General features: G+C 46.5%; 1 protein-coding gene across 1 annotated transcript in view; it reads left to right on the top strand.

Moving 5' to 3' along the window:
- NRDC (nardilysin convertase) overlaps positions 1 to 15,888 on the top strand; it is a 36,799-nt gene that overhangs the window by 18,632 nt on the left and 2,279 nt on the right. The window contains exons 15-28 of the mRNA XM_019531409.1: positions 480 to 603; positions 1,217 to 1,303; positions 1,832 to 1,951; positions 4,214 to 4,265; positions 5,382 to 5,532; positions 9,399 to 9,526; positions 9,998 to 10,160; positions 11,476 to 11,507; positions 11,860 to 11,998; positions 12,513 to 12,560; positions 13,021 to 13,073; positions 14,047 to 14,130; positions 14,855 to 14,945; positions 15,256 to 15,372. Of these exons, the coding sequence (XP_019386954.1) occupies positions 480 to 603; positions 1,217 to 1,303; positions 1,832 to 1,951; positions 4,214 to 4,265; positions 5,382 to 5,532; positions 9,399 to 9,526; positions 9,998 to 10,160; positions 11,476 to 11,507; positions 11,860 to 11,998; positions 12,513 to 12,560; positions 13,021 to 13,073; positions 14,047 to 14,130; positions 14,855 to 14,945; positions 15,256 to 15,372 (1,389 nt within the window). The remainder of the gene's footprint in view (positions 1 to 479; positions 604 to 1,216; positions 1,304 to 1,831; positions 1,952 to 4,213; positions 4,266 to 5,381; positions 5,533 to 9,398; positions 9,527 to 9,997; positions 10,161 to 11,475; positions 11,508 to 11,859; positions 11,999 to 12,512; positions 12,561 to 13,020; positions 13,074 to 14,046; positions 14,131 to 14,854; positions 14,946 to 15,255; positions 15,373 to 15,888) is intronic.

Below are 15,888 nucleotides of genomic sequence, written 5' to 3'. Positions count from 1 at the left end.
CTGCCATGCATGGCTCCTGGCACTGCAGGCAGGAGCTCCCCTCCCCATTCACCAGCTGTCCAGTCATGCACCACTGTCCTAGGTGCCTCCACATGGGGTTCCCAGCCAGAGAGCCAGGAGCCCTGCAGAGGTGGAGGCATAGAGCCTACCCAGGTTATATTACACAAAATTACATAGTTATGTAGTGTCAATCATTTTTGTGCACAAAATTGCGCACGCATATCATTACCTATTTCCCTGGGGTGTATCTAGCTTTGAGTGCATCTGAAATGGGGAAATTCAGAAAACTGCACTGTATTGGACAGGTTTTATAGGTTATTTGGGTAGCTTCCAATAATTTTAGAATCCAAAAGCAAATAGCTTGGTTTTAAAAGAATCCTTTGAGTCTCCTGTACTTTTTTAGAATAAGTTTAAAACTTTGGCAGGCACAGGGAAAGTTTTACATTAGAACTGAGGTGTATTGCCTTTTTTCTTTGTAGATCATTGCTGATGCCCTTAACCAGCTTTACCCGCAGAGAGCCAACCTTGTTCTGTTGTCTGCTGTCAATGAAGGACAGTGTCATTTAAAGGAGAAATGGTTTGGCACACAGTACAGTGTGGAAGGTAAAGTGACCGTCCTAGAAGGGGTCAGAGGTTGTTTAAAGCCCTCAAGGCTGTTAAAAGGGTGCCAGTGCAGTGTGCAGCCTGCAGGAGTGGGAATGTGCAAATTTGACTGCTGCTGTCTTGCCCAGAGCATGGAGCAGTAAAGACCTGAGTACCCCATGCTACTATACAGTTATCTTTTCCACCTTGAAGCACTGTCTCTGAAAGATCCTTTTATTAAAATATTTTTGGAGCATTGGGGGCGTTAGAAGGGGGATCACAAAGCCTCCCTTTCTCCCCACTCCAAGTAAGTATTGAATAGGTATGAAAATACAGGCAGTGGAGGCAAAGGCAAGTTGTGGTAATTTGCAGTGCTGAAGTGCACACCCTAAAGTTGCTTTTAAATATGACTCCTTTTTTCTAAGTCTGGGTGGAGGGAGTCTTAAAAGGGGATGTACAGAAGGGTGTTAAGGAGCACCACACGGCATCAGGAGAGAAGCTCCCGTCATTCTGCAGATAGGCACAAAGACAGACTTGTCTAAAGGAGGAGAGGATTTTTCTAGGAGTCAGTGCAGGAGCTGCTGATTTGCTAAGCCTGTCTCGTGTTAATTGACTAAATTAATATTTTTCACAGATGTTGACAAATACTGGAGTGATCTATGGGCTAGTGACTTCGAGTTAAATGAGGATTTGCACCTTCCAGAAGAAAACAAATACATAGGTACGTGAGCTGCCAGTATCTGATTGGACTGTCACACTTCCCCAGTAGTCATTTTGAGGAGAAGGGGTGTTATAGGGGTTTTTCCCCTCTGTTGAAGTCAGACTGCAGAAATATCCATCTGAATTCCTCTTAAAGCCGACTTCTGTAAGTTTTAATTTTGGACCAACAGTATTAGGTTACTATGTACCAGAACTTGGTTTACTCAAAGGGGGAATTTTTTGGCTTGCTGCTCTTTTGGCAATGACAAACTCTTTAAAATAGAAGCTGCATCTGTCACTAGGTGTAAAAAGAATAAAAAACTTTTATCTCTTGAATTGGACATAGTAGCCCATCTGTACTTCATTTCAGGATTGGTTGTGAGCCTGAGTTTGGGTGTTGGATCTAAAATTGGGGCCCAGATAGTGCTACTGAATGTACTTCAGCAATCTGCAGGAGAGAAGAGCAGTTTGCCTACCCTTCTGAAGATGGCGGATTCGCATCGATGGCTGTGGATATGAAATATAGTAACTCATCCGTTCTTTGCTTTAGCCACTGATTTTGCTCTGAAGGCACCCGACTGCCCTGAGACGGAATATCCAGTCAAAATACTGAGCACGCAGCAAGGCTGTCTGTGGTACAGGAAGGATGATAAATTCAAAATTCCCAAAGGTAATGTTTGTTAACTGCTCTATTGTGTAATGAGCAAGGGAAGCTTTTTGCTGGGCAACAGTGCGGTCTTAAATAGGGCTGGCATGTTCTTCAGACTGGAGGCTTATTGTTCCCTTTCCTGAAACCTAAACAGCACAGAGCATTGCTCCAGTTGCCATTTCAGTTGCAAACAACAGCTTTTGCGTTAACCCTTGGACTTGTGGTATAAACTCCCCTTGAGCTATTTGGTTAAAAACGTGCTTATTTCCATCATTTCTGGCATCCCTAGTTTCAGTGTGTGCTGCTGTCTGTATTTCAAAAGGATCTGAGGGCATACAATTCTCTTTAGGCTATTTGCTGGATTTTGGTTTGGACGTCTGTAAAATCTAAATGCCACTTGCCTGCATTTATTCCAATGAGCAGTGTATTGTGGCAGTGCTTGGAGGTCGCAGTCATGAATTGGGTTCCATTTGTTAGGCAGTTAGCACTTGTACAAGCACCCTGAAAAGGCAGCCAGTCACCTGAGTAACTAATTCAGTTCTGATTTACAGTTTTCAGGCAGCTTGTCACAAAGCGCTATGTTGTCTCAGTTTCAGATATTTCAGTTCCACTGCTGCTTAATGCAGCTTGCAGAGTTGTGTTACAAGGCAGGGAAGGAATTGAACGGGTTTTTTTTTTTTCAGAATTGTAGGGAAAGACGCACAGATTTTCAAGCATCTTTTTGTCTGTGGACATCTATCAGGACCTGCAGTTTTACTCACTGGTCTTGGGTTTTTCTTTGTAGGAAATATTTAGGTTAGTAGCTGAACCCTGACTTTATTTTCTTAAGGGAGTAACATACTTCTAATGCAGTGATCTTTAAAATCCATAATTACTGTCACATGGTAGCACTCTGCTCAGAATGGGATGCAAATGTATCACAGCGGCAACCGAGGGCAGAATTTGGCAGACAAAATCTGTTTTGGTTTGTGAGAATGAAGGAACCCATCTAAGTTTGAAAAATCTTATGTTTTTCTTATGAAGTGAGAGAATTGTCATCTGGAATCATTGAAACCCAGGGAACAAAGCTGCTGTTTTAAGAGAGACTTTTTGAGTGGAACAGCTTTTTAATTTTTGAAGATGGAAGCTCTTTGAAACGGGAGTGTATTTTTAGAAGTTGTTCTTGTTGTACCTCACCTTTTGACACTTCAGAAGTAAATGCAGAACTTTACTTTCTGGCAAGCAAGCAGGTTGTGACGCTTTTGCTTCTAAAGCAGCATCACATCCCTGTCTCAGTCAGCTGCATGTGACTAGGTACTGTCTGTCCCTATACCATGCACCGCACTGCCCGTGTCTCCTGTAAAATAATTGTGTGTTTTTGTAATGGACACTTGTGCTTCTTTTTAACATGCATGTGACATTTTAGGAAAGGCAGGATTTATTTGGTTTTATGTTGGTTAACCTAGGTAAAAATTTGTTATAGCCAAGCAACCACATTTCTGTGGCTCAGAATACCATGTTATTCTGATTATAAGTTGACTTTCATTTTTCTCAAAAAGAACTATAAAAATTAGAGTCTGCTTTTATGCAGGGTCAGCCTGTAACTGGATCAGTATGGTGCTGTTGCATGGAGCAGATGACCCTCCACAACACCCTCATGGGCCAGTTGGCAGGGCCATGGAAAGTGACACTTAGGGTCACATGTTCTGCAAACCTCAGTCCAGAGCAAGTGACCCTGCATGATACTTGTAAGGGCCCTGCTGGCTGCTCCACCTTTGCGTCAGCAGGGCGGCACGCTTTTTCACTTGGAGGAGGCCACGCTGGCGGGAGGGTTCCCAGGGTTCACCATGGCTGCTACAGTGGAGGGGAGGCAGGTATTAATTCACTGGCAGAAAACTAGTTCAAGGCTGCCCTTTTAGCAAGGGCCTCCCTTTGCACAGCCTCCATTTAACGAAAAATGTCTAGCTTGAATATGAGCTGACATGGGATTTTACTCTGAAGACTACAGTGAGCCTTGGGCAATTTTTGTATTTTTAGTACAGTTATTCCTGTCGGTTTGTTTCTTTGTTTAATTTTCTTGTGAGGTTTTTGTTAGAACAGTAGTGCATTTCAAGGCCTGTCTGTTACGATGTTATATTCAGGAAGACATTTCCCTTAGAACTGAACTTGAAAATGTGGGGTCAGCTTCTAAGTGCAACAGGATAGTACTGATGAGAGATAACAAATGGTGTGACGTTAATGACATTTTTCTGCTTCCAGCTGCCATTGTTTCAGCAGTTACTCATTTCAGTCTCTTTATTTCAGCGTACGTACGTTTCCATCTGATCTCTCCACTGATACAGCAGTCAGCAGAAAAGTAAGGATTGCCTTTTATTCATTCTCTTGCAGAGCAGCTAAAACTTCTGCGTAGTTGAAACAAAACCCCCCATCTTGCAGCTAGAACACAAGCAGGCCTTTTTCCCAGGTTCTGTACATTTCACTTCTTGCTGTTGAGTTTGGGGAGCCTGTGTGTGTGAAAGGGGTTGTCAGAGGAAAAGGACTTTGCCAAGGGAAGGGACACAGAAATAGCAGGGAATCTTTTGGAGTGGAATTGCGTTGTAGAGAGTTTGTGTTGGAAGGGGGCGGTCTGTTCTGGGTATGACTCCTAGCTGTAACATGTGCCTTACACACAGGCTTTGATTACAGCTCTGCAGTGCTGTGCCCTTCCATGTGGGGTCCTAACTATCAGGTTGAGCAGTGCTATATAATAGAGTCCCTGAGGAGCTATCTGCACAGACAGTGTTTTTGGAATATCTATGAATCTATTGTTGAAAAACTTTTCCAGATCCCTAGTCGGGAAAGTATTGGTTAGACCCACAGCATGTGTTGCTAGTTTTCTGTGGCATGTACAGCTGGATTAAAAGAAACATTCTTACTGTAATACAATCTCTACATAGCTATCAAATCTCCATCAAAGCCAACTGCTCCTTCAAACAAAAGCTGTGAATCTTTTTTTGCACAAAATGCGTTTTTCTCAAATTATACTGAGAACTGATATGTTGCTTAAAATATACATTCTTTATTCTCATTAGATTTTTAACAACTAAGGCTGCAGGAGAACATTTACTTATGTGCTCCCCAGTACGACTTTTAAAGTAAAGTGTCTTTTCTTTTTGGTGCAAATATCTTTTAGTTTATTGCCAAAATAATCTGTAGTCAGCCCTGAGTTTTCTTAATGAAGAGAGGGTCATAGCTCTGCTTTTCAGATGACTTACGTTGCACGGGACTAAATTCCTGGCAAAATAGTAGTCGTTTTTGTATTGCATTTTATTGTTTCTATCTTAAATAATGTCTTAGTTATCCAATGAAATAGCTCCTTCCTGCTGGGCATCTTGTTGTGTTCCCTCCAAGCCAATGAGTTTGAGGCTGGTTTTGCTTTTGTATTTTTTCCTGCTTGCTTTTGGCACCCACTCATACCCCTGTTTCCATGCAGTGTTGTGCTGTTTGATACATTTGTAAACATCCTTTCCCACAACCTTGCTGAACCTGCATATGAAGCGGATGTGGCTCAACTGGAATACAAGCTGGTAGCTGGAGAGCATGGTTTGATCATTCGAGTGAAAGGATTTAATCACAAACTACCTGTAAGTATGAGCAATGCACTGTCTTTGTTACAGGCTGGGTGTGTCAAACATATGGCCTGCCAGCTGCGTCCAGCCGACAGAGCCCTGTTATCTGGCCCCTGGGGCTGCCTGTGGGTCTGAATTGACCCAGACCAGCCTGGCGGGCAGGGCCCAGGATGCACACTGCCTGCAGTGCCTGTTCCAGCCACTCTGGGTTAGTAGGCCCACAGACCCTAACTGGCTCTCCCCCTCCACACTAGATCCAGCGCCCACTGCATGTGCGCACATCCCTGAACAGCTAGCGTGGATACTGAGTGCAGTGTGGATCCCAGTCTGGCCCATGGACCAGTCCTGTGTCCCTCCATTCAGCTGGTGGGGTTAGGCGAGTTTGACCCCTCTGCTATAGACCAACCCTTTGCTGAGAAACCATTCACAGCCTTGACTTTAAACTTTTATTGGTGGTCTCATATTAATGGTTTTATGTACGTAATAGTCTTCCTGCTGAGTGCAAGAGCAAAGTGAGCTCCCCTCAGGAGGCACCGTGGTAAGAATGGCTCTTGGTGGAGACTTAACCCTCAAGTACAGCTGAGGAGTGGAGTGGAGGACACCACTTTCTTGGCAGAGGGGATCCAGGTGCAAGTAAAAGTTGTGGGCAAGACTAGAGTTCGCAGCCCATCCACTGTCAGGAAACACTGCAGAAAAACCCTGTTAGTTCTTCCCATCACAGCATTCCCTCCATCAGCTTCTTTTACCAGTCCCAGATGTAAAACCCAGCAAAACCATCCTGCCGCAGACAAAACATTGGGTAGCCTGGAAAGGAAGGAGAGCTAGAGAATCTTGGAGTCTAGTAAAAGCTCTGCTGTTATTGCTTCGTTTTGTATGGAAGAGCCTTAGATCCAGGGGGAATGGGGAGCCTTGCTGGCAACCCTCTATTTGATGATGATACATGCAAGAAACCAGTAAAACACTTAACATTAGTACTCTGCTGTTCTTGCTCCTACCTCCTTTCTGCCCCAAACAGGGCAACTTTCATGTTTCTGCATACGTTTATCCTATGCTCTTCGTAGTTTCCTACATTCAGCTGTACTTCCTGCCTACAGCAGCAGAGTCGGACTTGTTGAGAAGTTTCATTGTGGGAAACGCCCACCCTCTTGACTACTGGAGCTCCTGAAGCAGCTGCAGATACTTCCCAGCGTGCTTTTGGACATCCTCTCTCAGCATACACTTGCTACTTCTCAATAGTACCTAAGGTTACTCCGGCTTCTGCTATAAAAACTCAGTCTTGCAAATTGTAACAGCTTTGAAAATCTTGCCTTTGGGGTTGTTTTCAATAGGAGGGAAGATGACTACGTTCTTTGTGGCTGCACTTGCAGCTGTTGGACAGAGTGGGAAATGCCCAGTTTGTTCCAGGTTAAATTATAAAAACTTCTTTTGTCTGTTTATAAACCAAAAATAATGAACCAGAATGCCTTGTTCCATCTGGCCCATTGTCACTGAGGACTGTTTTAGCTGAACATTGCAGGAGGAGGTAGAATTAAAACAAAGTGTTAAAAAACAGCAGTGCCAACACTGGAGGATGTTTTGTGGCTGCTAAGATTCTTCAGAGGTTAACAAGTGCTTGCCCCTTTACGTATCAAAATGGGCTGGGAAGAGCAGCGTTTTCTCCCCTGCTGGCCTAACCGGGACATGGCGGACACAAAACTGGGTGCTCTCCGGATGCTGTTGTGAATACTGGCAGGAAGGAGACGAAGGGCTTGCCTGCGTCAAGCACAGACCAGGCGTAACCAGGTGAAAGCCCTGGACAGTACAAAGCATGGGCGGTTCCACTGATTTGACGGCAGGTGTTGTGTGTAGGTGGGGCCAGGGTCTGTCATCTGGCAAAAACCTCAACGTGAAGGAGAGGAAAACGCATAGAAAAGGGCCCCCATCACACTGGGCTCTTTGACCTGTGCTGTGTTCACCGTTTCCCATCTCCACCGGAGGATGCTTTTTCTCTCCCTTCTACTGTAGAGGAGTCAGCATAACTAGATGTCTGCTCCGTGTCCCCCAACACAGGCCCATGCCAGTGGGGCAGAAACAAAGGGACTGGGCAGGCAGGCCTGTATCTGCAGTCTGCTAGTGCACGTGCACCTGTGTGCAGCTCACTCCACCCTGCACAGGGGCTTGCTTGGATGGGCCTTTTATTCCAGAAGCATCAGAACTATTTCATCTTGGGCCCCCCAGTTTGTTTGGGGGGTGTGGGAAGGAGGGCTCCTTTTGAAGGCCAGAGAACCAAGGTGGTTGGCGGTTCAGCCCTTCCTCTCGGGCAGTCGCGTTGGGTGTTTCATGAAGTAGAGTTCTTTCAGCTATTCAGCTGGCATTTCAGTTAATGCAAACCCCACAGATTTAAGGAGCCCTCATGAGCTGCTCTTCCGTTCTCACTTGTTCAGGTCTTGCTCTTATTTTGCAATGCCTTCTTACTCCTTATCTGTAGGGCAAATGGTCTGAATTTCTAATGCAGAAAAAAGATGAATTCTCACTTTTCACGGCATTCTTAAACATGAAAATTCAGAACATAGCTGGGGCATTAACATGTGAAATTATTCGGTTAGCTTCCATAAGCCACCATGGCGTTACCGTGTTATTGCTCTGACAGGGAGAAATGCCTAGCAGTGGGAGCCAACCCTTTTTTGGCAAGCGTGCCACAAATTAGCCCTCCACCCTTCTGGAGTGCCACTCCTATCCCCTTCCTCTACCCAGTCTGCTGCTCTGCTTTCTGTTCCCTGCCCTGTGCTCCCTGCCCTATCTGCTCTGCTTTCTGCTTCCTGCCCTGACTGCTGCTGTGCTGCGTGTCCCCTCTGATCTGCCGTGCGCCTCACTGCCATGTCACTTCCGGCTTGTGTTGTTGCCTGGATTACAGGTAAATCTGCAGGTCAGTCTATGGCCTGACCTTTTGTGTACACCCCAAAACACAAAAAAACAACACTTATCCCAAAGTCTGTCTGCCTGCCTGCCTGCCTGCCTGTGACGGCACACAGATTCTTACCTGCACCGGCGGGGGAAAGGAGGGTGGCACACAGGTTGGCAGCAGGTCATCTTGAATTCGCTGAGTTCTTGAGTTTCTCTCTAGCCTGTGCCCTATATTTACAGCTGACTTGTGCTAATAGTCTAATGAATATTACATTTCTTTATTTCACTGAAACCTTTTGGGACTGGACTGAACCAGATCTCTTGTGGATTGGAAGGTGTCAGTCAGTTGGGGATTATGTCCTTGGGGAAATAGAAGGAAGGGTTTCTTTCTTATCTCTGTTCTTCACCGTCACTGAATGCTGCCTCCACCATCCTGTTTTCTCTTTCCTGTCATTTATAGTCTTCACTGACAGGGTTGCTTTGTTTTTACAACTTACCTAAGAAACGTAACAAAAATATATATCTGTTCTAGGAAAAGAGCAGCTCAGTGCATCTGGTTACATCTGTCAGTATTGCTAACTGTCACTGTGATATTTGGATTATTTAATTTAACGTCTTTTTGAATGTCCTTTCAAAAAGGCCTTGTGCTGTGTTTTTAATTGGATCATGTTACTGGTGTAGCTGGACATGTTCCTTCCTTCCTGAACTTTGCTGACCAAGCTGGTGGTCATGTCTGCATCCTACAGTCACTCAGAAACAGGCTTTGGAGCCTTCTGTTTAGCCACACTTCTGTGGCTTGGAAATGGCCATGGCTGGTAACCATGTGCCAGGGATTTGCTACCTCCGGTTTAACAGAATCTCAAGGGAAATGGTAGATCCCCTTGGGTCCCTTGTGATCCCCAAACTATTATTGTTTTGTATGACAGAATTCACTTTAGTCCTCCTGGCAAAAAAATACTGGGTTAAAATTGCTCAAAACGGTTTCTTCTTCTTTCTAGCTGCTGTTTCAGCTAATCATTGACCACTTGTCAGACTTCAGTTTTACTCCAGCAGTTTTTGAAATGATAACAGAGCAGCTGAAAAAAACTTATTTTAATGTCCTCATCAAACCGGAGACACTGGCCAAGTAAGTGTCTATGGGGAGATAACAGGGCCTTTCTCTGGCTTAGGGTGGTGGTAAAGAATGGACTTTTCTCTGCTTTAACTCCATTGTCACGATGGCCTGCTAGCAGCCAAGTGAGTGCATCTGTAGTGACAACTTGCTGTGCCATATTTTGCATAGTCAGTGGTGAAAACGAATGTTGGGGTCTCCAGGGCTGGAGTACAACATTTATAAATGTGATGGGAACATTCTGGCCAATTTAAGAGTGTTGTCCTGGGGAGCAGGCTTAAAACCTTCCTGAGACATCCTCAGCAGCTGGTGCAGCAAGTGTCTCATCTCGGGTTACCTGGGGTACTTGGGATTTGAGGCAGGCTGCCCAATGCTTGGTGCTGCCGGCAAGGACGTGCTGGAATTCATGCCGGGCATGTTATGAGAGGTATGCGGAGCTCTGCATCCCCATTGGGTGACGCATACTCTGTTTCTGTTGTGTTGCAGAGATGTGCGTCTCTTGATTTTGGAGCACGGCAGATGGTCTATGATAGATAAATACGAGACTCTTATGAAAGGCCTTTCCATTGAATTGCTCTCAGCCTTCGTCAAGGCTTTCAAGTCCCAGCTCTTTGTAGAGGGTCTTGTACAAGGAAACTTCACAAGCCGAGTGAGTACATACCTCAGCCAATGAAGCTTGGACTCTGCTCACTGATCAGGGCTTAAGTTTCAACAGTATTTGTGCTCAGTTGCCACTGACTCCAGGTGCGATGCCGTTTCACCAGCCTGTGGCCCCCTCTGCACTGGCGGCTCAGGGGATCTCTCCCCCAAGTGCAGCTCCCTGATGAATGCTGTGGGTGCAGCGTAGCACACATTGGTAGTGTTGATTTCACCCACTTGCTTAAGCACACTCAGCTTATCTCTAAGCTCCAGAAATGGATGAGTTGAGGGCATTGCCCCTGATGTGTTTGCAAGTGTGCTCCTACTGTGTATCACTGGGGTGCCTTTGTGCTGGTGCAGCTGTAGATGACTTCCCTAAAATCACCAGTGGGAATACAGCCTATGGCAAGGTCAGACTGGAATGGAGCTGTGTGAGACCCAGTCCTGCTATCTTCTCTTGCACAAAGCTCCTGAAGAAGCCAGTGATGGCTTCCACCCAAGAGCTGCAGGGCCAGCCAGGAGTCTGACCTTGCTAACAGGCCTTTATTAAAACCCAGGTATGACGAGGGCAAGTCCCACCTGCAGTATCTCAGATGCTGTTATGTGGCCAGGAAGGAGGAAAGACCTGAACAAACCCTTGGTTTTCACTTTGTACTGTCACCTTCCCTTAGTCGGTCATGTTTGTCCTTGGACTGTCAGTTTGAGGGTGAAAATTTCCAATGTCCTGTTGGGGACAGGGATTCTTCTAATGACCCACTTGCCTTTTGTGGGCTCATGGATTGTGGGGGCAGCTGGGGTTCAGCCAGCGCTGCGACATTATTGCATGCATTTTGCATGAAGCCTGGCAGCATGGGAGTGAAATAAATTCATTGTGGACACTTGCTGCCTTACTGGCTCCCAGAGACGTCCTGCAGCACTTGCTGTAAGATCTGCTGCTCCTCCGCCTCGTGTTGGCTGGCACTCCCATCACTGGAGCCCAGCATACTCCCTCCAAGCACTTGCAGCCTCTCAAGCAAGACAGGCCCTTCCCTCTTGCTCCTTTTGCGCATACCCCAACCTGCTTACAGACTGCCACTCTCCAAGAGCCATTTCTCTCCCATTAATTTCCTCTTTTCTGGCTTCCACACTGAGACGTCAAAACCTCTGAGCAACATACTGGATGGGAGATGCCTGATCTCTTCTACAGCATAGCGGACCAGACTTGTAGGGAAGGGACTGACTTGGTGCTGTAACAGTAGGAGGGCAGGGCTGGTGGGGGCATAGGTGGAGTACATACTGGGGCTGACAAAACCATTCTCCTGAACTGTTTATGCTTCATTTCCTAGGAGTCAAAGGACTTTCTGAATTACGTTGTTCAGTGAGTATCTGATTTTTTTTTTTTTTTTTCCCTTCTTTCCAATTGGGAAGCAGATAACAAAGTTATGCCCTTCCATTAACTGGTTTCTTCTTTTGGGTGGGGAGATGGTTGGAAACTTGAAATTTCCTGTTCAAGAAGAAAAACTAACTGTACCATCACTAGTTTCTGCAGATCTGCCTTGGGGGTTCAGACATGGTGGCAGGTGAAATGGGACATGTTATTAATTTTGCTGTGGCCCGAGGAGGGATGGAGACTGATTTGGTTCCTGGGGCATCTGGGTCGTGAGACTGGTGGTTTGCCTTGGTCAAGGAATGGGCAGGTGTATGACACTCGCTGCTTGGACTCTCTTCAGAAAGCTGCAGTTCGTTCCGCTCGCACACCCGTGCCCTGTCCAGTTCCGGGTGGTGGACCTGCCAAACACGCACCTGCTCTGTAAGGTGAAAGCCCTCAACAAAGGTGATGCCAACTCGGAAGTGACAGTCTACTATCAGGTATTAGGATGAAGATATGGGCACATCTGTTTGTTTTCCCCTGTGGCAGTTGCTGATGCTTGTCCTGAGTATATACAACAGTCCTTCAGTGATGATTTTATAGAAAGCACACTGAATTCTGCTATGCTATGTCTGTCCCCCCCCACAAAAGAATGAGGCGGCCCAAGGTCCTGAAACAACTTGATGATGTGATTATCTCTCTCCTATGGGTGCCACCCCTCCCCCTCCACCTTTTGCAACACTGTCACCTTCCTCCTTGCCTGCTGAATTGCAGAAAGTGAGGGCTGAAAGAGACCTCAGGAGGTCGTCTAGTCCAACCCCCTGCCAAAGCAGGACCGACCAAATGAGGATATATGGAAGGCCTGAAATCTGGACGCCTTTCTGGTTGGAAATGAATATACATAATGCTGTACTGGTTCACTTTCTCAAAGGTCCCTACTGGGATTTGGACTGTAGCTCTTAACTGCACAAAATAATTCCTGTTGTTCTCACTGAATATGTATTTTTTTTTCAGTCTGGGGCTAGGAGTTTAAGAGAATACACCCTCATGGAGCTGCTTGTGGTAAGTGTTGATCTATCCAAGGAAATGTCCGGTGCTTAGTGATGTGTACAAGCAGCAGTTGTCTGCTCTTTATAATGCCTGCCAGGAAGACGGCGCTTGGTGTCAAGCAGCCGCAGCACAGAGGTGACATGCATGCTGTGGGCCACTTTAATTAGATTTTTGGGTACTGAGCACCTCCGCCTGTGTGGTGACATAGTGCCAGGACAGAACTAGCCAGGTGTTTTGCTGAGAAACCCAGTGACGCAAGGTTCTTCCTACAAAACCTGGTTCAAGTGCCAGGATCCTTTGTCGTCCAGGGCCAGGTTTAGCATTTTGCCCCTTGTGGTATAATGGGAAGGCGGGGATCCATTGGGATTTAAGTGGCCTTCCTCTGTTACTCGTTTTGATCAGTTTTGTGCTAGGTCTGATGATTGCTGCTGCAGGTAGAAATGGGTCTGACTAAAATTATCCCACGTTTCAGATGCACATGGAGGAGCCTTGCTTTGACTTCCTGCGAACCAAGCAAACCCTTGGGTAAGTTCAGCTGCTTTATCCTGTGTAGTGAGCTTCATCTCCTGGGGGATTTTGGGATCACAGCCACAGTCAGCAGCACCCTTCAACTTTAGTCGTTTGTGTCCTATAAAAACTGCAACCTTGTGACCGTCAGCTGCTGAATTGGCCAGATTACTCAGCTGAAAACACCCAGCTCCAGTCAGCAAGGTCTTGTCCTTCTACTTAGAGTCCATGGTCAGAGGGTAGGTGATCAGTGTAGGTGGGATGTGTCTGGTGGAGAGCTCCAGAGCCACGCTCCTCCTTGGTAGACTTCCTTGAAGGCATCTCCCTCCTGCTGTCCCAAGTAGCCACTTGTATAGTTTTCCCCAATCACCAAAGCAAGCCGAGGGGGCTGCTGAGACGGTATTCGCTTCTTCACAACTTCAGCAGCATCACTTCACATTTACACCCCTTGAGGTGATCTGCAGGTGCATCGAAGCAGCCTCCTGGCTGAGCCAGTGCCCACGTTGTGCATCTGCAGTCGCTGGTTCAGAGCAGCCCTGAGCACATAGCACAAGAGCTTGAGGTGGTGCCGGCGGCATGCTCGGGGCCAGCAGACTAGTTTGGCTGTGGGTGTGAGTAGGCATTGCCTGCTTGGCAGCGTGCCAAGGCTCACCCAGCAGGGTGCAGACGTGTCGTGAGAGGCTGCTGTAATCCTGCTTGCCCAGAAGTCTGACTGCTGAATGTTCTTGTAGTGAGAGATCCCCGTGTTGGGAGTGGCCACAGCATGAGTATTTGCCCTCACCTGCTTGCCAAACATTTGCAGAGCTCTGAAAGGGATTAAGAGTGTGCCCTCACCTATGTCCATGTGCTGAAAGAACTTAAATGGCAGTATTGTTAATAGCCACCTGCTTGCTAAAACTGCTGCTCCAGGTGTTGCCAGGAGCCTCACTGGGCATTGCAAATAGAATGGCCTGTGCTTGGGAAATTACTTTTTCTCTCCTTTTGGTTTCAGCTATCACGTGTACCCTACCTGCAGAAATACTTCAGGCATCCTTGGCTTCTCTGTTACTGTGGCAACACAAGCAACTAAGTACAAGTAAGTCCCAAACTTATAAGAGCAGTTAGACTTCACACTAGCACCTTCACCATTAAAGGACACGGCAGGAAGTGAGGAGCTAAGCAAACAAAGGCATGCTCAGGCTCCAGGTGTGCGGAGAGAAGCAGGTAAGGGCAGGCTCAGGCTCTCTGAGCCTAGCCACTCCCCTGGCCCCCATGGTAGGGAGATAAGTGCTGTAATCATTAGTTTCTGAAATAAGGTGTTGCTCAGTTCATAGGGGATGGAGGGGCCTCAAGTGTCAGGAGCACTAGAGACCTCTTTCCAATACACCTGCATCTTCCTCCTCAGAAGATTGTAGCCTAGCAAGTTTGCTGTTGCATTCTCTGTGCTGCTTTTGACTGTAAGCTCTTTGGGGACAGGGAACATCCAAACACCAATAGTTCAGGGCAGTGTTAGTTCTAGGTGCCTGATATAATACCCTACTGATCATCAGTCCCTTGGTTGATGAAACTATCACTTTATTCCACAGTTTTTCTTGGCAGCCAGGTTACCACACTGCTCAGGGGGAAGCTCTGTGTCTAACATCCCATCTCCTGGCTGAGGGATGCTAAGTCCAACATTTTCACTCTTCAGTGAATGGTCAAAATGTTTCTCAAGTAACCGCTGCTCTTTGCTTTGCAGGATTTGGTATCAGATAGTCACAATTGCCAGCTTCCCCTCCACCCAAATTATTCAGTCCTATTCTCTGTTGCTCTTATTTCAGTTCTGAATTGGTTGACAAGAAGATAGAAGAATTCCTTTCCTGCTTTGAAGAAAAGATTAAGCATTTAAGCGATGAAGCTTTCAGCACTCAGGTAAAGTGACTTGGAGATCTCCTACTTAAGAGCAATATCCAGGGAAGGTGCCCAGGGTCATTTTTGCCGGTAGGAGGAAGTGGCAGTGATGCAGAGGTGCTGCTGGCTGCTGACCTAAGCCTCAGTTCCTTGATGGGTTTTTGATGCTTCTCCTGCTGGTAACCCTGGACAAGGCTGAGGCAATGGCCTTATTCAGTCCTGAGTTTCTAATTTGCATCCACTTTTGTTGTGAAGTATACAGCACAGGGCAGCCTCAGCTGGATCTGAATTCTGTTTATTTGCTGAGAAGTGGTATTTTCATTTAATACAGGTCACAGCTCTAATAAAGCTGAAAGAATGCGAAGATTCCCATCTGGGGGAAGAAGTGGACAGGAACTGGAATGAAGTGGTGACTCAGCAGTATCTTTTTGACAGGCTTGCTCGTGAGGTAGTCAACATAACTTTGTTCAAGCAGACTTAAACTTTGCTTTCACAGACTCGGAAAATTAGGGTTGGAAGGGACCTCAAGGAGGTCTAGTCCAGTGGTTGTCTACCTCTTTTGTAATGACACCCATTTGTAAACATCAATGGCCAGTGCCCCTCACTCCTGACCTGCTGTCCCCAGGCCTCAGCCCCCCATTGTGGGGTAGGGGGGCCCAAAGCAGCCCTTTGCAGGCTTGAACTCTGCCAGACTGCAAGGAAAAAGCTGGGGTTTTTTTTCCTTTTATAGGAGAATCCATTTTTAAAGTTTGTTTGCAACCATTTCCATGTGTTTTTGACCTGCTTCTGGGTTGTCCCATGGGTTGAGAAATGCTGATGTCCAGCCCCCTACTCAAAGTAGGACCACCCCAAACTAGATCATCCCAGCCAAGGCTTTGTCTACCTGAGTCTTAAAAACCTCCAAGGATGGAGCTTTTAGAATGTCTCTGGGTGACCTGTTCTAGTGTTTCACGCCCCTCCCAGG

Source organism: Crocodylus porosus, unplaced genomic scaffold (genome assembly GCF_001723895.1).
Source record: "Crocodylus porosus isolate Cpor-Errol unplaced genomic scaffold, CroPor_comp1, whole genome shotgun sequence".
Taxonomy (NCBI): Eukaryota; Metazoa; Chordata; order Crocodylia; family Crocodylidae; genus Crocodylus; species Crocodylus porosus.
This window is presented reverse-complemented; position numbering and strand designations above follow the sequence as displayed.